The sequence below is a fragment of the Cervus elaphus genome, chromosome 12 (genome assembly GCF_910594005.1).
Source record: "Cervus elaphus chromosome 12, mCerEla1.1, whole genome shotgun sequence".
NCBI lineage: Eukaryota > Metazoa > Chordata > Mammalia > Artiodactyla > Cervidae > Cervus > Cervus elaphus.
Genome location: NC_057826.1, coordinates 21,449,363 through 21,476,497, shown reverse-complemented (window position 1 = coordinate 21,476,497; position 27,135 = coordinate 21,449,363). Strand labels below are relative to the sequence as shown.

Genomic DNA, 27,135 nt, shown 5'->3' with positions numbered 1-27,135 from the left:
TGCATCTCTCTTTTTTCTTGATTACCCCTTCCATGTGTTTATCAATGTTATTAGGCTTTTCAAAAAATCAGCTTATGGCATTGTTGGTCTTTATTGTTTGTTTGTGTTCTATTACACCAATTTGTGCTCTTCATTATTTCTTTTCTTCTACTTGCCTGAGTATAATTTGCTATTCTCCATCTATTCATCAACCTACTCTAATCTGACATCCTATCATACTGCTGCACTGAAAGTGACGAAGTTGATGGCTTTCTTGTTTTCCAATCCGGTGGACACTTATTTGGACTCATGTTATTCTAGCTCTCCAGAGCATCTGTGTAATCCCTGCACGAGACATTCTCTCTGGCTTTCATGCCATCACACTCTCCTATTTCCTATCATACTGGTCTTTCCTCTTTTATTTATTTTTTATTTTATTTTATTTTATATTTTGGTCTTTTGTCTTAAAAAAATTTTTTTTTAATTTATTTTTATTTTTGGCTGTGCTGACTCTTTGCTGCTGCGCAGGATTTTCTCTAGCTGCGGTGCAGGGCTTCTCACTGCGGTAGCTTCTGCTGCTGCTGCTCCAGAGTGCGCAGGCTTCAGCAGTTGAGGCACAAGGGTTCAGTAGTTGCAGCTTCCTGCTCCAGAGAACAGGCACAGTAGTTCACGGGCTTAGCTGCTCCAAGACATGTGGAATCTTCCTGGACCAGGGATCAAACCCATGTCTCCTGCATTGGCAGGTGGATTCTTTACCACTGAGCCACCAGGGAAGCCCCTGGTCTTCCTCTTTTTCCTTTTCTGATCCCCTTTCTATCTCATATCTAAATATTGAGATGACTTACACTTGGTCTCCTCTGTACCCACCCCAGTTCAAACTCAGATGCCTACACGTTCCAGATAGGAAATGTCAGTGGATGATGTAGAGTGATTGTTTTGCATTTTTGAAGGCATGGGAATATTTTTCAATTTCATAAAGAAATATGTTCCCTTCCTTTTTTATTTAAGCACAAGGTCTATGATCTATTTTCCATTTTCCTAGTTTTGATAGGGACATGGACTGAGAAATATTTCTCTGTATTGGAGAAACAGTGGTTTACAGCTACAATGATAAATGGGAAATGACAGTTGGCTTTAGTGTTGAGAAGACATTATGGTGAATTAGAGAATTTCTTATGTAAATGAAGAAGCTGCTGTGCAGTTCAAGCCAAGTGTTGCCAGATTGTCCAGTTCTTTAAAAAGAAACTTAACATAATAGATTTAAAAAAATGTGAGCTCCACTAATTTAAAAGTTCTGACACAGTTTTTAAAATGTGGAGACCAAAAAAATTAATATTAAACATATCTGTGGGTCGGCACCTCTAACTTATGTCCTCTATATTCTTTTTCTAAGGGATCTCATCTAATTTTGTGGCTTTAAATGTCATTGATAAGCTGAAGACTTTCAAAATTAGAACTCCAGCTGTTTATATTCATCTCTCTACTTGAATCCTCCCTTGTCATCTCAGACTTTATATGTTCCTAACATAGCTCTTGATTTTTCTTCCCACATTTGTATTATCCCTAGTCTTCTCCACCTTTAAGATTAAAATCAGAAAGACATCCTCCCTCTTACAGGTTGTCTAACAGAAGTGATATGATTGAAAGTCATACACAAACAGGCAGTTATAGAATGTTAAGTTTCTTTAATTGCAAAATATATGGAAATTCAAAGAAACAGTTATAGAAAGCAGGAAATAACACAGCATTCTCCCAGACAGAGGTATGTGTTTCCAGATTCCCCCGAGTTACCCATGGTGATGTGCAACTATGGATAAATCCTGTACAAAATGAGGATTCTGCCATGTTTTAGAAGCTATTATTGCCTTTTTCCTGGAGGCAGGGGATGGAGATGTTAAATATCTTTCTGGCCCCTGACTCCTGCCTGATTTTTTCTGGAGTCTCTGGCTATAGACAGCTTTGCTTAACAGATGCAAATAATTAGTGTAATAAAGACTGAATGAAGTGAAGGTCATTTTCCCAAGAGCATCCCTCTGCTGGCCTAGGCTTCAGGCTTGCCTGAAGTCACTTCCCTTTTCCTTACTATTAACCCTTCACTTCCATTTAGGAAGTATTACCAATGCTAACTCTGAAATAGATTTTGCATCATCTACATCTTTACATCTCCTCTATTTCCTTCCTAGTCCAAGCCTCAAGTATTTCTTATCTGCACCTTTGAAATGCCTCCTGACTGGCCTCCCTACTTGGACTCTTACATACCTATGATCCCTTCTCCATAGAGTTAGCAAAGTGATCTTTTAAAAATGCACACCCGATCATCTCAGTTCCCTGCCTAAAAAGCCTCCACTGCTTTGTATAAAACCAAGATGTCTTAATTACTTATGTGTTCTTAATGACTCATGTTCTTTTGCCTCTCTCAGCATCTCTCATTTTATCTCCTATTCTCTTTCCATCTTCTTTCTTACTACTTTCCAGCCTCATTGGGCCTTCATTCTGTTGCCCGAATGGACAAGCTCATTCCTGTCTCAAAGCCATGGTCTAATTTAACTGATACATTAACTCCACAGAGCGGGTGCTCAATGTACGTGCATGCTAAGGCGCTTCAGTCGTGTCCTCTCTGCGACTCTATGGACTGTAGCCCACCAGGCTCTTCCGTCCCTGGGATTCTTCAGGCAGGAATACTGGAGTGGGTTACCATGCCCTCCTTCAGAGGATTGTCCCAACCCAGGTATCAAGCCTGTGGCTCCTGCAGTTGCAGGTAGATTCTTTACCACTAGTTAACTTTGTTCCAGCCCTTAAATATGGTTTCAGATTTTTCTTTGCTCCTTGCTGCCATCATGGGGTCATTTAAAGAATCACAGACTTTTCCATAATCTCTAAACCAATTCTTTCTAAGTGAATCACTGAAATACAGAAAAAGTGTTAGAAATTTTGTTTACAATGATTGATGGCATAATCCATTTAAAATTTTTGCTCTTGTGTGTATTTAATAACATCTATATCATTAGTATAGTACCACATTTATATGATTTAAAATACATGTGTATATTTATTGTGTATGTCCCAAATATTTTTTATGAGTTGACTAATCTAAAAAGGAGAAAAAAGACAGTGACCACTGGATTGCATAAGACTAACAAAATTAAAATATGGTTTATTTTTTTCGTATTAAATATAACATTGGTAAACCAAGAATTTAATTGTTTTTCCATGGGTAGTAAGTGATGTCAGGGCAAAAAGATGTTGGCAGAAGGGAGAAATATAAGAAATTAAAACTAGATAGCTTATTCTTTAAGTCAAATTGATTCTGCTAGAAGCATTATTCTTCCAATTACACATTCAGTATAAATTTGGTACCTACTGGAATCAAACATTTGGATTCCTGGTAGAAAAACCTCAATTATCATTCAGTAGATCTTAAGCACAATCCAGAAACAGTGTTAAAAAGACAACTTATCTATCTGTTTATTTAATGTATTTTAGACAGTGGAACTTGATTGAAAAGATTTTCAAAGATCCCTGGCCTTAGGAATTAGCAGTGAGTATTATATCAAATTAGCAGTGCTAAATATTAAAAGGGGAGATTTTCTGCTTTTTCTTGGAGAGACCTGCTATTATACATTGAGGGAATTATGTACTAATTAAAAAAAGGTGATTTGACCACATCCAGGTGAATTATCATAGAACAGGAACCAGTAGTTGAATTTCTTCTAGATATTTTTGACCTTGGCTGAGCCCCAAGAAACAGAGACATTGGAAATCAAACTGGCCTGCTTTCATTTGAGGATATGGAATAGCCCTCATTGATAAAGCAGTGCCTGAGGAGGGAACTCCTAAAGCTTTTGTGAGTTAAACCATGGTTTTACTTAGCATAGAAGTAGAAGTTGAGGATGAAGTCCCTCCTAATTTTATGATTCTTGATCTAGACTGTTTCTTCTACATTCTACAGATTGGGAAATTCAGGTTCCAGTTCTGACTTTGCCCCAATTTCTTCATGTTTAGACAATTTACCTCATTTGTAGCCCTGACATTTCTTCTCCTGAAAAATGAGAAGGATTGAAATTTATTGGATGCTTAACTTGGATTCCGTGGATAGCTTTAGGGGACCTTGAATTAATGTGAATTTTGTATGTAAATTTTTCTAGGAATAATTTCCTTAGCTGTAAGCATTTTCTCCAATTTATCTATTACTTCAAAAAAAATTAAAACTAAATCAGTTAATATGTAAAGTTAGTTTCATCTAAAATATGAGAATCCTAGCTTATGCTCGGTACACATTTTTATGAACAGCTTATGAACATAAAATGCTTAGAAGGCACTTTGTGCTACCAGGATTTATTATATCGGCGGGTACCCACTTATTGTAGTACTGTATTTCCTGCCTCTTTGTGAAAATCAGATCTTCAGCCAGTGATGCCCTGTAAATGAGTCAGTTGACTAGCATGCACGTTAAAGAGTCTAGAAAATGAAGAATGTATTCTCATTTGGCACTCATTTCCTTAGCTTTTTAAAACCAATGTGTCTCACATGACTCTGCCAGCGTGTGTGTCCCAGTGCTCCTCCAGGTCAGCTGGTCACTATTTATGGCCTGCTCATATTTCAGGCTCATATTTGGGCCCTCAGTAACCTGTTCAGGCTCCTGCTTCGGAGTCTATTGCATTTGTTAGCAAAGGCTCATCCTTAGGCTTGAGCCTGGCTGGTCAGCTCTTCTCCTTGGGAAGCCAGGGAAGTACCTCTCAGACATTTTGTCACAGCGTCATGTTGTCCTTGGTGCTGTGCTGGAGCGTGAACTGTGGCCCTGTTTTCCTCTGTTGCAGGTGAATTCGGAAGGCAAAGCCAGTCCTCTGTCACTCCTTCAGATGGCCTCTCCAAGTGGCTTCTGTGTCTTGGTTCGCTTGCCCAAGCTGATCTGTGGAGGAAAAACACTACCAAAAACATTATTGGACATTTTGGCAGACGGCACAATTTTAAAAGTCGGAGTAGGATGTTCAGAAGATGCCAGCAAGCTTCTGCAGGACTATGGCCTCGTCGTTAAGGGGTGCCTGGACCTCCGATACCTAGCCATGAGGCAGAGGTATGGTTTGTATGAACACTTGGATTCCTGTAGCTGTGGGGTGAATATTTTAGCAAAAGTTGGAGGTTACTGAGACTCAATAATGAAGCCTCTAAAATTCTTTAGAAGCCTAGAGGCATCTGAGATGCCTATTGAGTTTGTGAGGAGATATTCCACCTTCTGGGAAAACTTTAGCTACCTAGAACTGGTCTTTTTAGTGAAATGTTAATAAGGTGTCTCTATAAGCTACAGGTTGTAAACTGATGAGCTCCTTGGGCAAATTAGAGTTGCAGATTTTTTTTTTTTTTGGCCTGTGTGATATTTTGGGGAATTTTAGTATAAACCCAGAAGATTTAATGTAAAAATCTGTATTTCTGGCTTCTCTTAGGTGATTTGACTACGCGAGGTCAATAGTCCTGAGTGGTAACAGTTGGCAGATAGCACTGTCCTCTTTAGATGAGCATGTTTTGCTCGATTTCCCAGAGTCCCCACCTCTCCCATTGTAACCCCTGACTCATCCTGATAAACATTTGAATGTACAAACCATGCTTTAGGCCAAAAATAATGAAACCTAATGCTTCACTGAGAGGAAGAGATTGTCTTTTACCTTGGCATTCTATTATTAGGGAAATTCTACCTTTTTTTAAAGGTATATTTTCATGTATATTTGTGGTCCACATTTTAATAGTGTGGACTGAAACAGCCTTTATCCCTGACTTTCTCCATGACACTGATATTAAAAGTTTGGAGGATTTGATAAACCAAGAGAAAGCCTGATTAAAATCTATGTTTACCATAATTTTTTAGTATTAAATGAAATTCTATTTTGGCTTAGTAAATAAAACTCATAAAGTATCAATTTTTTCTAGTAATACATTAAAATCTTTCCTGTATAATTTTTTTAGCTCTGTAAAGTATTTGGAGTATAACAGCCACTTTTCATCAGGCCCTCCACCCCCTGGCGCTGGCTCCCCAGAGGTGCCTGTGGTGGTCCGGGCGTGGGTTGGAAAAGAATTTCCAGACATGAGACAGAATGAGAGGGAAATAAAGTTTATTGGAGTGAGAGACGCTGTTAGCAGACCAGCTCAAGGGAGAACCAACGTTGAGTGGGGATCCTTAGTCCACTTTTATACCCAGGGTACAAGGAGTGGGATAGGGGTCTTGCGGGTCATTTGCTGATTGGATGAGGCACGTATACTGGGTTGGGGGAAGAGTAAGGCAAATACCTCCTCCCTGTGGGGTAGGAGGGGAGACAGGTTGTACTGTTCCATTAATAATTACCTCATGGGGGAGGGAAGGGCAATAAGGGTCTGGTTTTCTTGTGCCTGCTTTCCAAGACCCTCCTTGGTTTTATCTGCTCTTTCGTCCGTGGGTCACCATAGTGCCCACAGTCACTGCTCTTAGAGGACGTGTGTGTCGTGGCCAGGAATTGACTCTGGAGCAGACTATGTGGGTGGGAGTCCCCATCTTGCTCTTACCAACTGTGTTACCTTTGGCAAGTTACTGAGCCTCACTGTTCCCTCGTCTGTAAAAAGTAGAAATAATATTCCCATCTCATAGGATTGGTGTGAGGATTGAATGGGTTAAGCTATGTAAAGAACTTAGAAATAGTGTTTGGCATACAGTCAGAGTGCTGTGTGAATTTCAGTCATCATCCCCATCATTACTACCATCATTACTACTACCACCTTCAGCACCGTGATCATTCGATTGATTTGTCCTTCCAGATCACTTTCTATCCAGTTATAGTCCTCTTTATGAGTATGTGGGCTTCCCCGGTGGCTCAGTGGTAAAGAACCTGTCTGCAATGCAGAAGACGCGGGTTCAATCCCTGCGTCAGGAAGATCCCCTGGAGAAGGAAATGGCAACCCACTCCAGTCAGTATTCTTGTCTGAAAAATCTCATGGACCGAGGAGCCTGGAGGGCTACAGTCCATGGGGTCGCAAAAGAGTCAGACACGACTTAGCAACTGAGCACATACCCATGCATTGTGAGTATATAGAAGTTATAAGTACCCTTACTTACACGGCTAAATGCAGAATTGCTAAGTGTCAAAGTTAAAATTTGGCCAAAGCGGAATATTACTGTAAACTTCTCTAGATATAAGAATGAAGCATTTAGCTTTTTAATTTTAATGAAATCTTATTAAAATTTTAAACATTCTTTATTTTATTATTGAATACTTTAGTAGTAAAATTTAAAATTTTTGACATTATAGTAGAAGAAATTTGACATTATACTTAACACATTTAGCTATAGGTTGTCCCTGATGTTGGCTGTAAGAGGTTGACTTTCATTTGACTTTGGAAAGGAACAAACATTTTCTTGGTAATGCTGTTCTCTTTTCTTCATGCTGTCTATATTTTTTATTATATGTTAGCAGAAGATAATTCATTATTGAGACTGTTGTGTATGATTCTGGAATCTTTCCTAGTGAAACTTTGAAGTGGCAAAGATGGCTTCGTGTTTTTAATTCATCCTCAAAAAATGTGAAACTTTCCCAAATATGACATTTAAAAAAAGATTAATGACCTAAATGGAACTGAATTAATAAAAACCAAATGCTGTCTTTCAATGAGGGTAATGATTTCAAAAATTACGAAATACCAAGGCTTGATAAATTGGATAGATGTTAAAAAGATTGAAAGAAGGATTTTCCTGGTGGTCCAGTGGGTAAGAATATGCCTGCCAGTGCAGGGAACCCAGGTTCGATCCCTGGTCCTGGAAGGTCCCACGTGCCACAGAGCAGCTAAGCCTGGACCCCGCAACTCCTGTAGCCCACGTGCAAAGAGCTTGCGCTCCGAAAGAGAAGACACCGCAGTGAGAAGCCTGCACGCTGCAGCGAGAGAGCAGCCTCTGCCCACGGCAACCGGAGAAAGCCCATGCGCAGCAACCAAGATCCAGTGCAGCCAGAAATAGAATTTAAAAAGTAAATAAAAAAGGATAAAGTAAGTATTTACTGTCATGAAAGGAGGTCCCCGAGGCATTAAGTGATAGAGCAAGTTTTAGAACAAATACTAAAAAACTATATCTGCTCCTCCATCTAGCCACCTCGTTGCTTGTTTATCTGTAGAAAGTATGTGGAAGGGCCACAACATAACTCATAAGGGTCATTATTCTTGAGGCGTGGAAGTGGGGGGGGGGAACTTTCACTTTTCACCGATTACTCTTCTCTATTGTCTGCATTTTTAAAAGTAAGTATTCTTTCTTTTATAATTACTATTATAAAGGAAAACATGAAAAGATTTTAAAGAGAAAGCAGTTTGTCTCCCCCAAAGTCTTCATTTCCATGAATTGAACCATGACCTTATATATTTTACATAAATATGTCTGGACCTTTTTTTTTTTTAACTTTTTAGTCAGTGCTGCTGTTTGGGGGTGATGAAATCCATCAAGTTACTGCTTGTTTTTGTAAGGAAAGACTTCCTTTTCTTTATCATTATAATGATTTCATTTTTCAGAGTAACCGAGGGAGTCCTGTATATTTTAACACTGATGGGAACCTCATCTCTTAGCTTCCTCTAAAACTTTTAAGCTCTCACCTGGTAACCAGGAAGTCAGCTCCACTTGTGTAGACTGATTTGTTCTTTTTATTTTTGGACTGATATATTCTTAATTTTACATTAACCTTTATTTGAACTCTTCAGTCTTTGGCTAAATTAATTTTTTTCACCTCCCTGCAGCTATTTTAATCAGAAAGTGTTAAAAGAGTAGAAGATGATTTGATTTTATGGTACCTTCACTCCCTCAGTGAAGAAAGCCTTATCATATTTTTCAAGTTTGAAAAGTAATGCACAAACACTAGACAATTCAAATATAAAAAATGTAAAGATTTCTGATCACCCCAAACCCTACGCCCAGAGATAGCATCACTAACATTTGATTAATATCTTTCTACTTAACTCTCTGTGCTTCTTCCCTCTCACATACCTAGAGTCACATACACACAGTTATTGTGTACTGTATATATATTAATACAAAGAGTTCATACACATGTTTTCTTTCATAATCTCTTTTTACTTTGCTAATATGTCATGGACATCTTTTCACATCAATATAGATCGACATCCTTATTTTTAACAACTATATGGAATTTAATTGCAGGGATATTTAACTAGTCTTCTATTGAGGGTGTTACATTGTTTCTAGTTCTTTGCTACTATAAATAGTGCTGTAATGAAGATTGTTTTATGTACCTTTGTCTAAGGATAATTTACTAGAAGTAGAATTATCAAATCACAGAATATTCCTGTTCAAAATTCTGATAGCTAAAAAAGCCTTGACTGTAAAAAAAAAAAAAAAGCCTTGACTGTGTGGATCACAACAAACTGTGGAAAATCCTTAAAGAGATGGGAATGCCAGACCACCTTACCTGCCTCCTGAGAAATCTGTATGCAGGTCAAGAAGCAACAGTTAGAACTGGACATGCAGCAATGGGCTGGTTCAAATTGGGAAAGGAGTCAAGACTGTATATTGTCACCCTGCTTATTTAACTTATATGCAGAGTACATCATGCGAAATGCTGGGCTGGATGAATCACAAGCTGTAATCAAGGTTCCTGGGAGAAATATCAACAACCTCAGATATGCAGATGATACCACCCTAATGGCAGAAAGTGAAGAGGAACTAAAGAGCCTCTTGAAGGTGAAAGAGGAAAGAAGGAGTGACATGCTTTATTTTCATGAGCTCCAAAATCACTGTGGATGGTGGGTGCAGCCATGAAATTAGAAGATTGCTTGCTCCTTGGAAGACTGTGGAAACCTAGACACTCCTAGGTTTATGACAAACCTATACAGCATATTGAAAAGCAGAGACCTCATTTTGCTGACAAAGATACGTTCTGTCAAACCTATGGTTTTTCCAGTGGTCATGTACAGATGTGAGAGCTGGACCATAAAGAAGGCTGAGTGCTGAAGAATTGATGCTTTCAAACTGTGGTGCTGGAGAAGACTCTTGAGAGTCCCTTGGACAGCAAGGAGGTCAAACCAGTCAATCCTAAAGGAAATCAACCCTGAATATTCATTGGCAACACTGATGCTGAAGGTGAAGCTCCAGTACTTAGGCCACCTCATGGGAAGAGCTGACTCACTGGAAAAGACCCTGACGCTGGGAAAGATTGAAGGCAGGAGGAGAAGAGGGCGACAGAGGATGAGATGGTTGGATATGATCACTGACTTAATGCACATGAGTTTGAGCAAACTCTGGGAGATGGTGAAGGACAGGGAAGCCTGGCGTGCTGCAGTCCATGGGGTCACGAAGAGTTGGACAGGACTTGGAAACTGAACAACAAACATTTGTTGACAAACCTTTTCATAAAGATTGAACAAATGTTCAGCTCACAACTTTTACATTAGACTATAATTCTTCATGTTCCACAATACTAGATGTAGTTATTTTTAAAGATCTTCATAATCTGATAGAGTTTAAAATTATAATACTTTTTGTTTTATTTGATGTAGTGAGATTGAGTATCTGTCATTTGTTTATTGGCCATTTATATGCCTCTTTTGGATTGTCTTGTTCTTGTCCTTTGCCCATTTTTGACACATGGTTTTGTTTATTTCTTGCAGAAACAATTTGCTCTCTAATGGGCTTAGCCTGAAATCACTCTCTGAGACTGTTTTGAACTTTCCTCTTGACAAGTCCCTTCTGCTTCGCTGCAGCAACTGGGATGCTGAGAATCTTACTGAGGACCAGGTACTTCTCTTATCAGAGTAGTTGAAGAGTGGAAGAGTCATTGCTTGTAAAGTATAATTATTTAAAACACTCTAAGCCTCAAAATGATATATGTTGGGTGGAAATACCTTAACATAGCCTCATTGATGATACTCAAGATAAATGCTCTATAATAAGGTACATGCCACTTGAATAAAAGGGTAAAATTACCTGTTCTGTTTTTTTTTTTTTGAGCATTTACTATATGCCAGGGATTTCAGAAAAATGTAAAATTCTTATCATGAATAAAAATTCTAATTTAAAAAAACAGTGTTATAAGACGACTTATAAGGAACAGCAAGTCCTGCCTTCCTCCCCCATTCTTAATTGCTCTTCCTTCTTTTCAGAGGCATCCAATTTCCTTTTTTTTTTTTTGGTAATTACCATTATATTTTAAAATTGCACGCATATATTACTCTTTCCTTTTCTACTTATTATCTTTTGACTTCTTGCTATGGAAAACGTGATTTAGTGCTCTTGCAATTCCTGTATCCCCAGATACTTATTCCCTCCCCCATGCTCCCAAAAGAGGTAAATTGTCATTTTTATCAGATTAATATTTACTTACATTGATATTATTTATAACTGCTCCACATGGTCAATTGCAGTTAAGTTTTTTTCTTATACAACTTTTGTTTTCCCAGGAGTAGTAATTTATATTTTTGTTTGCTTAGTTTTCTGTATACCTGTTAACTATGTCTACTCCAGACTCTCCTCTCTGCTGGTTCAGACACAGTCAGGTAACTTAGTCATTTAAGTTTCCTTTGGAGCTTGCCCTCGTCGAGCCCTTGGTCTTCCTGTTTCTTTCAGGACTGGTTGCTCTGTAGCCCTGCTTGCCAGACTCTCATCCTGTTTGTGTTTACCATCAGAGTGGAAATTCTCTTCACCTCTCTTCTATAGCAGGTCCTCTGTTTCACAAACCTTGTGTCTTTTCACTTTCTTGTTCTGGTGGAGTACATTCAAAATAGCTTCCTGAGAAAAGGAGCATGGGAAGTTAATTTATGACACCTTGCATGTCTGAAAAGATACTTGTTTCCTCTGATACTGATACTTTGGCTGAGGATAGCATTTTAGGGTGGAAATCATTTTCCTTCAGAACTTTGAAGGCAGTGCTGTTTGTAGCTTCCAGTGTTGATGTTGAGTATGTGACTTGTTTTTCTTTCTGGAAAAATCTTCTTTATTCTTAGTTTTTAAATTCATGATGATATACATTAGTGTGAGCTATTTCCCCTATAGTCTTAGAATTCAGTGGACTCTTGATCTGGAAGCTCATGTCTTTCAGTTCAGGGAATTAGTCTCAAAATATTTCTTAGAAAATTTCCCTTTTGTTTCTAGAATTCATATTATATGTGTTTTGGATCCCTTGAATTAATATTCTCATTTTCTTAGTAAAATGTTTTCTCTTTGATTTTCCATCTCTGTATTTTTTGTTTTATCTTCTGGAAAATTTCAAGTTTATCTTTCAATATTTCACTCAAAGTTTTAATTATTCCTATTGTTATAAGAGCTCCTGGTCTTCTCTGAATATTCACCTTGAAAATAACTTTTCATTTTTGTTTAATAACATCTTCTCTTATCTTAGAGTGTTGAAGGTTCTGAGGTTTTTTTTCCTTCCTGCATTGCCTCCTTTTCCTCTGAATTCCTAATTTTAAATGTTTGATTTGGTCTTTGTCTTTCATGTTAAGGATTTTTTTTCAAATGTTAGATCCTTGGCTATCCATTTCTATTTATGAAGGAGACATTAAAGCGCCAGTTGAATCTACTGGCCTATTGAATCAAGCACCAATTGATGAATGAGTAATAAAATACAGTATAGCCATACAATAGAATACTATTCAACAGTTAAAAGGATACATACTACAACATGGATGAGTCTTGAAAACATTATGCTAAAAAGTGAAAGAAGCCAGTTACACAAGATCACATATTGTATGAGTCCACTTATATGAAGTGTTCAGAAGAGGCAGATCTGTAGACAGAAAACAAATCAGTGGTTGCTTAGGATTGGAAGAAGTAGGGGATGACTACTAAAGGATATAAGATTTTTTATTGGGCTGACGAAAATGTTCTAAAATTGATGTGGTGAAGGTTGCACAATTCTGTAAATGTGTGAAAAATCCTCAGTCATGCAGCATCTCTAAAAGACATATTTGGGACAATTGGCGACATTAGAATGCAACCATATATTATTGTGTTTTGTCAGTATTAAAGTTCTTGGGTGTGACAGTGGTGTGATTATGTAGGAGAGTGTCCTTGTTCTTAGAAGAGATGCTTCTTAAAGTATTTAAGGAGTAAGTATCATAGTAGCTGCAACTTAATATTGAAATGTGTTCAGCCAAAAGGGAAGTATTTGGTGTATGTATTATAAAGAGATAAAGCACATGTTGACAGTTGTGAATGTTAGTTGTCATTCTTTTCTGTAGGTTTGAAACTTTCAAAATAAAACATTGGGGAGAAAAGGTTAATTGCCAGCAAATTTGAAACCAGATTTGTGATCCATATTATTATGAAAATTCAGAATTTCCAAAGACTCTTATTCGTTCTTCATTTAAAATATTTATTGTTTTAAAATTATAAACATAATGCTTAATGAGATTTTGTAAAATATAGAACATAATATTTAAATTTGACATTTAAAGAAATGAAGTGAGAGCATAGCACATATGGCCAAATTTTTTTGACTAGTGGGTTTTATTATCAGTAACTATAAATTATAATCAATAACGGTTAAGTCTTTTCTCTCAGGCCACTCAGTTTCTCCAGACATAAATCTTCTAGTCTTCTACCCAAGAAGTATAAGCCCCACAGTCTATATACTGGTAGCTGAGTAGAAGAGGTGGTGCTGGTTATCTCATTATTTAATATGTAGATTTTCCCATAATCCTTATTTTTCCTGATGACACTTTGCCCCCAACCTCTGCCATCCCTGATATTACTAGGTCCAGATCCTCTGTGATTTAACCACTATGTAGCTTACACTTGTCAAAACCCAAACTCTGCACACAGAGTAAAACAAAGCAGAAATATGAGTTCATTGCAGTAACTCATGTGAGCTGGTACTTCATTTTTTTTAATTGCTAAATAATACTTCATTGTATGGATAGACCACATTTTGTTTATTCGTTCATCATTTGGTAGAGCTTTGAGTTGCTTTCGTTTTTTTGGCTGTTATGAATAATACCACTCTGAATATCTGTGTGTAAGTTTTTATGTGGACATACATCTTCAGTTCTCTAGGGTAAATAACCTACAATGGAATTACTGAGTCATATGGTAACTTTATGTTTAAGTGTTTTGAGGAATTGCCAAACTATTTTCCAAAGTAACTGTATCATTTTATAGTCCCACCAGTAATATATGAGGGTTCCAATTTTCCATATTGTGTTTGATTTGGTTTTAATTTATATTTCCATAGTGACCAATGATGCTGAGCATCTTTCATGTGCTTATTGCCTAATGTTATATCTTCTTTGGAGAAATGTCTATTCAGATCCTTTGCTCACATTTTAATTGTGTTGTTTGTTTTTAAATTGTTGAGTTTTAACAGACATGTGTGTGTATGCATACATATTCTTTATATATTCTGGATGCTAATCTCTTATAAGATATATAATTTATAAATATTTTCTCCCATTTTATGCAAATTTTCCTTTCACTTACTTGATGGGATCATCTGAAGCATGAAAGTTTCAAATTTTTTTTTGAAAGTTTTAATTTTTATTGAGGTCCAGTTATCTATTTTTTCTTTTATTCCTGATGCGTTTGCTGTCATATCTAAAAAATTGTTGCCTGACCTAAGGTCATGAACACTTACTCTTATGTTTTCTTCAAAGAATCATATGTTTTAGCTCTTACACCTAGGTTCTCCTAATTCATTTTGAGTTAATTTTTGTGTGTGGTCTGAAGTGGGAGTCCAAATTTATCCTTTTGCATGTGAACACCCAGCTATTCCAGCACCATTTGTTGAAAGTGCCTTGAATTCCTTATCATTTGAAAACAATTTTTTTTTTTTTAAAAAACAATTTGTTAAAAAAGTATTCTGCACTCTTCACATTCAAACACCTTCTTTTCCTGTGGGAGACTGCTTGCTGACAGAGATGTAGATGGTTGAGTCTACGTGGAAAATTTTATCTAAACTTCTTTTTCTAGTATTCTGTTCTTTTTTTGTTATTCTAAAACTACACACAGAAAAAAGATCCATATGAATAGTATTATTTACCAGGCTTGATTATTAAAGGTGAATTAAAGGAATTTTCATTAAAGTCCTTACATGCTTTGTTAGGAAGAGCTAGTAATTAAATTAATAGTTTTGACTACTTTTATTTATGACCAGCTTGCCTGTGCCTAGTTGCTTGAGAGAATGACTTACTATTGTTAAATACATAAATTCCAGAAATGGACCCTTGTGACTTTTGATCTGAGGTCCATGTTTGAAGCTGTTTTTCTTGTTTTACATATCATATTAATATGTACAGCAGTTTGTCTCTGATCAGTAGTCACACAGGCCTCTTAATGAATCTTGGTGTCAGTTGTTCTAGATGATGACCATTTCCAAAGTGAAATTCATGTACTAGCTGTCAGACCTGTGATAAGTACCCTACTCCAAGCTGGAGGAAAATCTGTCCAGCAGGTTTGGTAGCAGATAGAAGGAAACTTCACTGATTTATATAGATTAGGAATTTCAAGCATGTAGAATAAGTCATTATTTTATCTATGTTACATGAGGATTCATTATACCATTTGATTTATTTTTGTCTAGTTTGAATTTTTTTGTAATGAAAACGTTTTAAGCAGTAGATGGTGCCTGGGTTACTGTGCATCTTGAATTAGAACCTGGAAGTGGTCTCTTGTCTTTGTGACTGACTTTGAACTTGCTCTCTCTGGTCCGCCTTCTGGATTCTACTGATCTCTGACTTTTCTCTTCAGGTAATTTATGCTGCCAGGGATGCCCAGATTTCAGTGGCTCTCTTTCTCCATCTTCTTGGATACCCTTTCTCTAGGAATTCGACTCTAGAAGAAAATGATGACCACATTGTCTGGAGAAAAATCTTAGAGAAATGTCAGGATGTGGTAGATATCCCATTCCGAAGCAAAGGGCTTAGCCGATCAGGAGAAGAGGTTAATGGGGAAGCAACAGAATCTCAGCAGAAAATAAGAAATAAGAAGTCGAAAGCTGATGGAACAATGCCAGGCAACCACCAAGGGAGAGACCCCAGAAAACATAAAAGAAAGCCCCTGGGAGTGGGCTATTCTGCCAGGTAACTGAGTTGTTCTGTGTCTAGTAGATTCAGTGGCCCAGCCTGCAGCAAAAAGCATGATGCTTTACCTTGGGTCTGGGAAGAAGGCTTGTGTGGTAAGGTGGCAGGGGCTCTCCAAGGATTTTTATTTTTCCTTTCCTTCAAGGACATTTGGAGCTAGCCTTTATTTGTGTACTTTTCCCTTTTACCCTTCTACTGTTTTATTTTTGAGCAGTGGAAGTGGAAATGAGGAGTGCTTAACCTAGCTTTGTCACTGACCTTGATACAACCTTAAGATCTGTACTTATATTATAAATGAGAAAAGTGAAAGTGTAGTCACTCAGTTGTGAACCCTATGGACTGTAGCCCGCCAGGCTCTCCAGGCAAGATTCTCCAGACAAGAATGCTGAACTGGGTTGCCATTCCCTTCTCCAGGGGATCTTCCCTACCCAGGGATTGAACCTGGATCTTCTGCATTGCAGGCAGATTCTTTACCATCTGAGCTACCAAGGGGTATAATTATTATTCTTTGCTTGCTTCAGGAGAGCTGTGAAAGTAACATGAAGTGCCTCATACTTTTCAGGAGAAATGCATCATTCGATTTCTTACTCATTTGGTATTTGATTATTTAGAATGGTATCCAGGTCCTAAACTTATGTTATTCTCTAGTCAATGAGAATTTTCCTGTACAGCTTATGTCTCTATTGCAGAATGATGACTAATAAATACTTTGGAGTGGAAGTTTGGTTCCTCTAAGCAAAATGCCTTTAGGAATTGGATGATTAAATTGAAGCAAGCATTGCGTATGAGCCAGAAATAAATCCACATGGCACTCATTACTTGAGCTTGAATTTTAATTGACTTGGTTTAATCCAGTGATTACAGGGAAGTTTCTTCATGTCCTGTTCCTGCTTGCTTTCATGGTAGAACCATGTAAACATTACCCAACTTACTCCCTAATTTCCCAATCTATAAATATAAAAACTAATGGTATAAACTAATTCATTTTAATTTCTCTTTCCTAGCCCATTGTAGATGGAAGAGTAAACATGGTTTCTCACCATGTTCCCCCCGCCCCCCCCCCCCAATAAATGTAACATATGACCCTAGTGTTGAATGGCTTGGGTCACTCAGAATATAGGAAGGTAATTGATACCTTGATCAATAGTTCGCTCCAAATTTTAGATTTCTCTCTCCCTTCCCCACAGAAAATCACCTCTCTACGATAACTGCTTTCTCCACGCTCCTGATGGACAGCCCCTCTGCACTTGTGATCGAAGAAAAGCTCAGTGGTACCTGGACAAAGGCATCGGAGGTTTGAGACTCAGCCGTCATACTTGATTTATAATTAGGTGCATGCAGGCACTGACTGGAGTGAGCCTGAGATCAGGGAGAGGGTTGCGATGTGTAGAAGGCAAGAGAGCCCTAGAGACACGCAGGATGGAGCTGTTCAAAGCCCAGAAATAGTGATCTCTGCCCAGGACACAGCAGAGAACAACTGAGGTGGTGCTTCTTCCCTGGGGGAGAGGTGGGCAGACGGTCATGTGCTAACGCTGCCTCTTTCCTCTAAGAGCTGGTGAGTGAAGAGCCTTTTGTGGTCAAGCTGCAGTTTGAACCTGCGGGCAGACCCGAATCCCCGGGAGACTACTACTTGATGGTTAAAGAGAACCTGTGTGTAGTGTGTGGCAAGAAAGACTCGTACATTCGGTGAGTGTCCAGCAGGGTGCGGCTGCCCTCTTGTCTGCTTCTGATGGAAGGTGCCCTTTAAGCCACACGCAGAGCCCTCGGCGGGCTTGGTTGAGTCTGCCCACTTTGGCTTGGAGACTTGTCCCCAGGGGGCATCCCAGTGTCCCCAAGAGCTTCGACACTCTGCCTGGCCTTGCTGTAGTGGTGCCTGCCACTACCCCCACCGCCCCCCACCAGAGCCAGTTTTTAGTTTCCGGAATGAAACACTCTTGTCAAAACAGTTTGCCATGAAGAGAGTCGTTCCCTTTTGCTCATGAAGGAATGGAGACCAGTTCCTTCAGAAGCTGCCTTTCTGTGTCCTTGTGATCCTCCCTTTGAGTGGCTCACAGGCTTTGTGACCCTGGGTACATGAGTATCCAGGTGACCTGAAGGCACACTCTGGAATAGTCTGAGATTATTCTGTATCAAGGTCCCCAGGCAATGAGGGTGATGTTACCACTGGGTCCAGGTTCCCAGACACCTGGGCTTTCTCCCTGGCTACTGAGGTGTAGTAACTCACTTGACTCCTATCTCTCCTTGCAAAGTAAGGCAAATAGTTGTGGTGGCCAGGAGTTTTCCCTGAGAACTTAGTTCTCCTTAGAAGACAATGACGGACTTCGATGAACCAGGGAAATGATTTGAGAGTAAGGGACTCTTCAGATGAAAGAAACGGGCTCTTACAGATCGCCAGGCTTCCAAAATTTCGGGAAGAGTGGTTACCTGCTGCATGCTTTGAGAGGGTTATTTTCTAGATGTTAAAGGCCATTAGAATTTCTTTTCATTTCTCAGATCCTTCTCCTTTGGGGAGCACAGCCTTCCCAAAGGTGGTTATCAGCCTCTTCCTACCCCTGGCTTGCCAGAGGAGTCAGAGACCCGGTGGTCTGTGCTACTTCAAGGAGAGGGGGACCCAAGGGCCATAGGCAGGTGGGCGGAGACGGGAATAGGTGGTCGGGCCTTTATGTCGTCTCTGTTGGGTTGTGGGGCCCCAGCTCCTCAGTCGTGTTTAGACCCAGATCAGAATCCCAGTAGCCCACCTGCCGACTCCGTGTTCGGTCTGTGTCGTCTGCTAACGCGCGCTGCCTTGTGCCGGGCGCCCGCAGGAAGAACGTGATCCCCCACGAGTACCGGAAGCACTTCCCCATCGAGATGAAGGACCACAACTCCCACGATGTGCTGCTGCTCTGCACCTCCTGCCACGCCATCTCCAACTACTACGACAACCACCTGAAGCAGCAGCTGGCCAGGGAGTTCCAGGCCCCCATTGGCTCCGAGGAGGGCTTGCGCCTCCTGGAGGACCCTGAGCGCCGGCAGGTGCGCTCGGGCGCCAGGGCCCTGCTCAACGCCGAGAGCCTGCCTGCGCACCGGAAGGAGGAGCTGCTGCAGGCGCTGCGAGAGTTTTATCGCACAGACACGGTCACGGAGGAGATGCTTCAGGAGGCAGCCAGCCTGGAGACCAGGTATGATCTGCGGTCCTGCTCAGAGGGGAGTGACGACTGGTCCAGTGTCTTTACATCGGCTGCTCGGTTTGCGTGCCTGTAGGGCAGAAGCAGGTGCCCCGCGGCAGCCTCGGGCTCACCCCGCTGAGTCTGTGTGGCTCAAGATATCCACGCAGGTGGGACAGAGCAGTCGATTTGCTGATTAACTTTCTAGAGGAGACCTGCCTTCTGTCCTTGACCTTTTAAGATCATATCCCTATGTCCAGCCATTTTCATAATGAGCAGGAGAGTTCAAAGGCACCGGAGTTGAACCTTATGCATTTTCTGCAGAAGGAAATCTTGTGGTCAGCACGTAAGAGGAAAATCAGAGCCAAGAAATATCCCTCCAGTCTCTGGAGTTGCCTGTGAAGTACAGTGTGTGTGGTTTTGCATCTTTTCCCTTATCCAGGTCGGTGGGAATTGAGACACAGAGGTTCATGTTTCCTGTCTCTAACTTGCCCTCCAGGGTATTGGCCTGCTGAATGGCATGTTGGCCAGGATCGTTGTTAGCATTTAAATTACTTTGTACGTTTTTGCTTCCTTGCTTGCTTTCTCTCTCTTTCCCCAGGAGTACATAGTTGAATTCACTGAATTCATATCATTTAATTCAGTGTCCCTAGATGAGAGGCATTTTATAGTCCTGAGAAATGAATGGCAACATGGCCCAGATGCTAAAAATTCTGGGCTGCCTGTTATAGTTTGCTTCCCAACTTGTCAATTCTTTCCTGGGATTGAAGTAACTGAACTGGTAAGTTCACAAATCCTGATAATGCTGCTGGTTGCCTATGGTGTTTTATTACTAAAAAAAAAAAAAAGTCCCATAAACTTAATTATAGCAACAAATATTTATTGAACAAATTTTTATAGATATGCTAATCTATTTAGCCCAGTTAATAAACTTTATATATATTGCCTTAATTGTTTCTTATAACAATTCTTTCCCTCCTGTGAGGTAGGATTTAGATTTCTTATTGGTTTCTGCTAACATCATATCCTGTATTTTTTTTAAATCTTTCAAGATTTAAAAATTATTCCTAAGACTATTTTCCAAACTCTATTTTAGATACATCAAAATTAAGGTTAAGGTTATATTACAAATTAAGGAGACTAGCTTCTTTAACCAGTTCCTAGGTGTATTTCCTAAAATAGCTACATTTCCCTTTTCGGTGACCAACCTATCTAGTAAATTCATCTCGCTGCCTTGGATGGGAGGGTGCTGGGCTTGGATGTTAGGACCAAGAAGAACAGCTGTTTGGGGAAAGTTAGGCAAGTTAGTGGTATGCTTGTGAGTTAAATAAGAACATACCCCACAAACACCCGGAAGGCACGAACAGGCTAGACAGGGAGGATTGAGAGTGGGGTGTGGATGCAGGGAGAGGAACTGAATCCCAGGCAGGGAAATCCTTTCATTCACAGGAGCTGAAGGCACTGCTCACAAGGCATCTTAGTGAGAAAGGAGGCAGGGCTTCATCTTCTCATTTTGGTCACAGTTAAATGCTACCGTGTTGCTCGGCACGAGCTGTGCAGCCGAGCAACACGGTAGCATTTAACTGTGACCAAAACACGTCTTGTGGATGTGGTTTGGCATTTCTTCGTATGAGAAGGAAGGCACTGAAGAAATATGCCACCTTTATTTTACATTCAAGTATTACACTGTGATGAAAGCCTGGAACACGTGGGCTGATTGAAGAGTTCATATAAAGACTAAGTATTGATCAGAATGAGTAACTTAAAAGAAGGTCGAGGGACTTCCCTGGTGGTCTGTTGGCTAAGACTCTGTGCTCCCAATGCAAGGGGGCCCAGGTTCTTTACCTGGATCTGATGGAACTAGATCTGAACCCGAGTCTCCGCCCTGCAGGTGGATTCTTCACCATCTAGGCCACCAGGGAAGCCCTAGATCCCACAGGCCGCAGCTAAAGATTGCGCATACTGCAACGAAGATTGATCAGACCCCGTGCTGCAACTAAGACTCAGTGCTGTCAAATAAATAAATATTAAAAAAAAAAAAAATAGAAGGGTAAGCCAGTAGGAAGGAAACCCTTCAGTTAATGAAAGACCTCCATTCTCCACCCATCATCTGCCAGGCGGTGGGGCCCCCACTAGTAGGGTTGAGCGTTATGCAGTGGTCTTCCCATAAGTATAGCTCAGAATCCCCAGATGTCTTCTATGGAATTGATTGTGCTTGACCGAACTATTTTTAAAAAGTCAGATATGGGAAAGAAGATGTTTTCAAAAGCATCAAAGTAACCAACCCTTCAGGAGTCAGGTAGCCTCTCTGTGTTCCCCCATGGAAGCCCCTTGGCCCACAGCATCTGGAGCCATTGAGATGCTGTCCTTGCTTGTTTTCCTCAGACCCTTGTCCTTCGTATCTCGACAGGATTTCCAATGAAAACTACGTTCCTCACGGGCTGAAGGTGGTGCAGCGCCACACCCAGGGCGGGCTGCGCTCCCTCATGCAGCTGGAGAGCCGCTGGCGGCAGCACTTCCTGGACTCCATGCAGCCCAGGCACCTGCCCCAGCAGTGGTCGGTGGACCACAACCATCAGAAGCTGCTCCGGAAATACGGGGAGGACCTTCCCATCAAGCTGTCGTGATCGCCGCCTCCCTTCCGGGTCAGGACACCTGGGAAGCTGGAGCCGGGGGGGTGCCAAGTCACCTCTTCCTGTTTTAATGTCATTGTCAAATTCTGGTGACACAACTCACAATACTAAACCCGTCGTGATCATCCCAGGATGCTTCTGATGGAGCCAGGCTGTTGCTTTCAGGGGTGCTCCCGGTTTTGAATTTCAGCTGGGCAGAGTGAGAATTCTCTATTCCGCCCTTTTCTGGACCAATGGGAACCATGACCTTCATATTTTTCCCCTCTCCCTATAATGCTTTCCCTGTCCAGGCGACACATGAAGGATTCTTCCTGAAGTGTCTTGTCAGGACTTCCGAGTTTTTAATAATTTTTCTTCCCTGTCCAGTGTGTAGTTTATCTCAAACAGGAGCTGTCAAGCATTTCAATCCCATCCGGTTAGGAGGGAGAAAAAAATAAAACATTCTTCTAGAGGTTGGAGAGGTGAAAAGGGATTGGATTCCTATTCCCAGTTCAGCCTCATGATTAGAAGTTCTTTGGCTTGATGCTGTGCTGGAGCTCACCTGGGCAGGAATCCGGCCCACCTGGGCTGGTTTATTACACGTCCTTGCAAATGCTCCCCTTTACACGTTTAGGACCAAGGCAGCACCTTCCTGCCATATGTTTTCACCCGAACACTGGAGGGGATTCTCTTCTGGAAAGAGGCCTGGGTGGGCCACAGAGAAGCACAAGGACTGTCTCCCTAGAGAACTTGGATGATTTGCTCAGCTTTCGGCTGTTTGTTGCAATCCTCCTGCCCAGAACGTCAAGGTTTTTAGTGTAATCCCTTTTCTGAGAGGAAGATTATGTTTTCTCAGAATCAGTATCTGGTCCCTTCAGTGTTCTGTGTTCTATCAGATTTGCAATACTGACCTCTTTTAAGCTCTTTAATTCTCTCCCAGAGCCATTTGGTCAGGTTGCAGTGAGAGGATTTCTCCGTCTCCCATCTTGCCTGGGACACTGGGATTAATTAATCCATTTCGATGTTCAAAACGGTGGTGTTTCTCATCTTTCTAAACGTGAGGCCACCACTTTGAGCGTGAAATCAACTTATTAGTGATTAGTATCTTTTTTAAAGTATAAGGAAAACTTTCTTACAAGATTTTAACAAGCTTTAAAAAAATTTTTTTATGGCCAGAATTCAACAGGAACTCTGTGTTGGAAGTGTGCCTGAGTCGGTTATGGCTGCTCTAACATTGATAAGTAAAACAACTTCTAAGCACAAAGTTCATGAATTGTAAATGTAAAACTTTTTGCTTTATAACTTTGTAAAATCAGTGGATACTCTTGGGGAAGGAGATCTAGGCAGCCCGTGGTGTGTGCTAAGTCGCTTTAGTCGTGTCCGACTCTCTGCGACCCTATGGATTGTAGCCTGCCAGGCACCTCTGACCTTGGGATTCTCCAAGCAAGAATGCTAGAGTGAGTTGCCATTCCTTTCTCCAGGGGATCTTCCCCACCCAGGGATCGAACCCACATCTCTTATGTCTAACCTACATTGGCAGGCAGGTTCTTTACCACTAGCCCCACGTGGGAAGCCCGTGGTATGTATGCACAGATTCCCCTTCCGCACCACATACCCCACTCCACCCCGCCTCCCACCCCCGCCCCTAGCTTTGACCCCTGGACAGCAGCCCACCACACATGCACATCTTGCATTTTTTTCCTCTGTCCCTTCCCACTCGTCCTTAAATAGGTGTTTCTGGGCCCTAAATCAGAAAGTCTTGGGGGCCGCATGTTCCGCACACTAGGTGGTTATGGGGCTATAACTGCACTGGAGCACATGGCAGAGGACCGGGAAACGGATGGGCGGGCGTCGTAGTAGTCAGGCTTGCCACAAGGGGGCGCCTGTAGCTCTTGCTTTATATTCATTCTTGAGAATAAGGGGCTTTTATACCCGGTTCTTGGACATAACTCACGACTTATGTTTCACACTGTGTATATCTGATTCTGAGTCATTTTGATAAGTTTTATAAGAAAAACCTCTTTCTCTTAAGAGAGTAGGGCTCTTCCTTTCCCTTTCACACTAAGATGTGAGAATCATGTCCTAAGAGGTCGTTTAAGGTGCTGTGGTTGCTTCGGGTGAAAGGAATGGGTTCTCCAGTAGAGCTCCCTGCAGAACTTAATATCACAGAGCCAGCAGCCAAGATAGAAGGAAAATCTGGACTATGGCACACGCAATCTCTGTCCTTTTTAGAACACGCGCTGTTTAGATTTGAATCTTTTCGTTTTTTTTCAATCAGCCTTGGACTTTAGCAGCCTGTCCCTAAGACTGACAATTGCTATCTCAAATGAGTTATTTTAGGGTAAGCGTGTTTTAAAATAAGTTGGGTTTTTTTTTTTTTTTTCTGATATAAAAGTAACGCGTATGCTTGTTAGAGACGAATCTAAAGAAAGAATGAAAATCCATCATCCCTCTGGGTAGAACAAAACTAATCTCTGCAGTTATGTTTATGAATTTCCTTTCAGTATTTAAAAATGCATATATCGTGTGTAGTATTTAAACAGGCTTGAGAGTATACATATAGCTTGGTATACTATTTTTCCTTCATTTAACATGGTATCATAAGTAATTTCTTATCTCTTTAAATCTTTGAAAGTAGATTTCCAGTAACTCTACCTTACTTTACTATCCATGCCCTCACTGTTGAAATTTTTGGTTGCTTCAGATCGTTTGTTAATATCAATGATACATGCGATGAACTTTTTTGTGTGTAAATCTTTAACTATAACTTTGCTAACTTACTTAGGTTAGAACCTTAGAAATTGGATTGCAAGGAGGGGGAGGCACGTTGCTGGAGGGAGTACAAACTGATATCCATTTTTAGGAGTTTCTGTGATGGGAACGCTTGCCTCTGACCCTTTCCCGCACGTCCTGGGGCATTTGCTGAGTTTCCTCCTCTGTGAGCAACAGTGAGCCGACAGCGTCACAGCAAAGGCCTCTCTGACGTGCCTGGGCACTATGATTGCAGCCTCAGAGTCTTTTTTCTGTTTCCCTTCTGCTCCCATCCTTCCTTGCCTCATTCCTCCTTGCAGCAGTGATTTTTGGAAATACTGTTTGTTTTAAAATAAAATTGTAAAAATAATTAATTAAAAATAAAAAATTTTATTTTAAAATAAGGGTTATGGCCTTTTTTCCCCCCCTGATAAACAAGCAATTACTGATTTGCCATCCTAAAGCGAACAAAGCATGATATTCAGGGATTTGTTTCCCTCTTAAGAGTGCAGCCATAAGTTACTTATTCTTATCCATGTCACAGACAGAGATCAGATGACAAAATGTGTTCTGTTGAAATAAAGCCATTTTAATCCCTCATTTTAGACTCTCAGGAGCCCAGCAGACAGAAAGAGCTTTTGTTCAGCTTCCAATTCTAATGTTTGGGGCCCTAACATTTGACTATAATTTAAATTTTAGTTACCTTACCTCTTTGAGTGTTTCATTCATTCATCTATCTTTTTCTTTTAATTCATTATGTCTCATCCTCTGAGAGGTACCATAGTCTCTCAGTTTACTAGTTTGCTAATTATTATGTATCTTAAAAGGATTCTTCTTTCTGGTCTCGTCTTTTCTGTTCTTTACTTGGTCATTTTTAGAGTACCTCATCCCTCAGGAATGCAGTTGAGAATCAGTTTTTCTTGGATGAGATAAACTATAAGAGGGTGTAAGAATGATTCTTGTATTGCTTTTGTTTAGTCACTAAATCATGTCTGACATTTTTACGACCCCATGGACTATAGCCGGGGCTTCCTAGATGTCGCTAGTGGTAAAGAGCCTGCCTCCAGTGCAGGAGACTTAAGAGATGTAGGTTCGGTCCCTTGGTTGGGAAGATCCCCTGGAGGAGGGCATGGCAACCCACTCCAGTATTCTTGCCAGGAGAATCCCATGGACAGAGGAGTCTGGTGGGCCACGGTCCATAGATTTCCAAGGAGTCGGACATGACCGAAGCAACTTAGCACGCTTGCGCGGACTGTAGCCTGCCAGGCTCCTCTGTCCATGCGATTTCCCAGGCAAGAATACTGGAATGTTTTGCCATTTCCTCCTCCAGGAGATGTTCTTCACCAAGGGATCGAACCCACATCTCCTGCACTGGCAGGCAGATTCTTCACCACTGAGCCATCTGGGAAGCCCCATTCTCGTATAGTTGACTCTTGATTGAATAAAATAAAATTTATACATAATCCTCAAAAATACTTCTTTTGGAACTGAGTCATTCTTTTTAGGTATTCCCCAAGTTGCCCCCTTATGCTGGAACCAAATACCTTCCTTCTGTCCCCAGTCCTGGGGCAGTTTTGCATCAGATGATGGAGCTGGGCTGACATGCAGCCACATGATCGTTCCACTTGTTCAAAAGTACCTGTTCCACCCACTCTACCAGGGAGATGCCTTTGCCTGTGGCACCAAGGTCCTTACTTAACTAGCAACATGTTATTTGGGAAGGTGGGAAATACATTAGACCATTGTTTCCTCCTCACTAGCCTTGTCTGTGGCCAATTCTGGTTGTTGGCACCCCCCAGTCATTGTGGGTACTGCACCAAATGGGCAATCCCATGGAGATAAGCAGGATCTGACTTCTTGTGCATTGGAAGAGGGAATGTAGGAAGCCCTAGTTCACACTTCCTGGGTATTCCCTCCTCTAAGGCAGTGGTACTTGCTGCCTTAGAAGGTCACTGTCTGACTGAGTGGAGATAGTTCATCTCATATCCTCCAGACCGAACTCAAGGCATTTGTCCTTGCAACTTCCTTATTTGCTTTTAATTCTTGAATGTTTCTCGCTTGCCTAATGGGTAGCCTGTTGCCTTTCTGCCAGCATAAGCTTCAAGAGCCACTGAATTTACAGTCAGCATTATTATCAATGGGATGTGTGAGTCCAGATATTCCTGAGTTGTAGAGGCTACTTACACTCTACGCCTGCTTCCCGAAGATCTCCCTTCTCAGGCTGCAACATGCTGGGGCAGAGTTGGGATTCTGACTGCTCAGACCACAGGGTATCTATTAAGTCCTGGATAAGAATCTGAAATTTGAGCTTTTGTGGGTGGTGAGCTGGTGGGTGTGGAAAGAAATAGGAGATTGAGACATGGGCAGTTTTAAAGAAGGTACATTTATTTGGTTGGTGGGGGAGGATGGGAGCATAGTCCATGGACTTACCTTTATATTTTGCTTCTTGTGGCTCAGCTGGTAAAGAATCTGCCTGCAATGCGGGAGACCTCGGTTCGATCCCTGGGTTGGGAAGATCCCCTGGAGCAGGGAAAGGCTACCTACTCCAGTATTCTGGCCTGGAGAATTCCATGGACTGTATAGTCCATAGGGTCGCAAAGAGTCGGACACGACTGAGCGAC

General features: G+C 40.9%; 1 protein-coding gene across 3 annotated transcripts in view; it reads left to right on the top strand.

The window, feature by feature from the left end:
* EXD2 (exonuclease 3'-5' domain containing 2) overlaps positions 1-24,915 on the top strand; it is a 50,584-nt gene extending 25,669 nt beyond the window's left edge. For 2 of the 3 annotated variants that reach the window (XM_043920455.1, XM_043920456.1), the window contains 7 exons: positions 4,797-5,053; positions 10,603-10,729; positions 15,674-16,005; positions 17,193-17,299; positions 17,556-17,691; positions 18,810-19,166; positions 21,562-24,915. In XM_043920455.1, coding sequence (XP_043776390.1) covers positions 4,797-5,053; positions 10,603-10,729; positions 15,674-16,005; positions 17,193-17,299; positions 17,556-17,691; positions 18,810-19,166; positions 21,562-21,778 — 1,533 coding nt within the window. In that variant the 3' untranslated portion in view covers positions 21,779-24,915. Of the gene's footprint in view, positions 1-4,596; positions 4,705-4,796; positions 5,054-10,602; positions 10,730-15,673; positions 16,006-17,192; positions 17,300-17,555; positions 17,692-18,809; positions 19,167-21,561 lie in introns of those variants that run through there. The other variant, XM_043920457.1, reaches the window with a different exon arrangement.
* Positions 24,916-27,135: the final 2,220 nt, after the last annotated feature.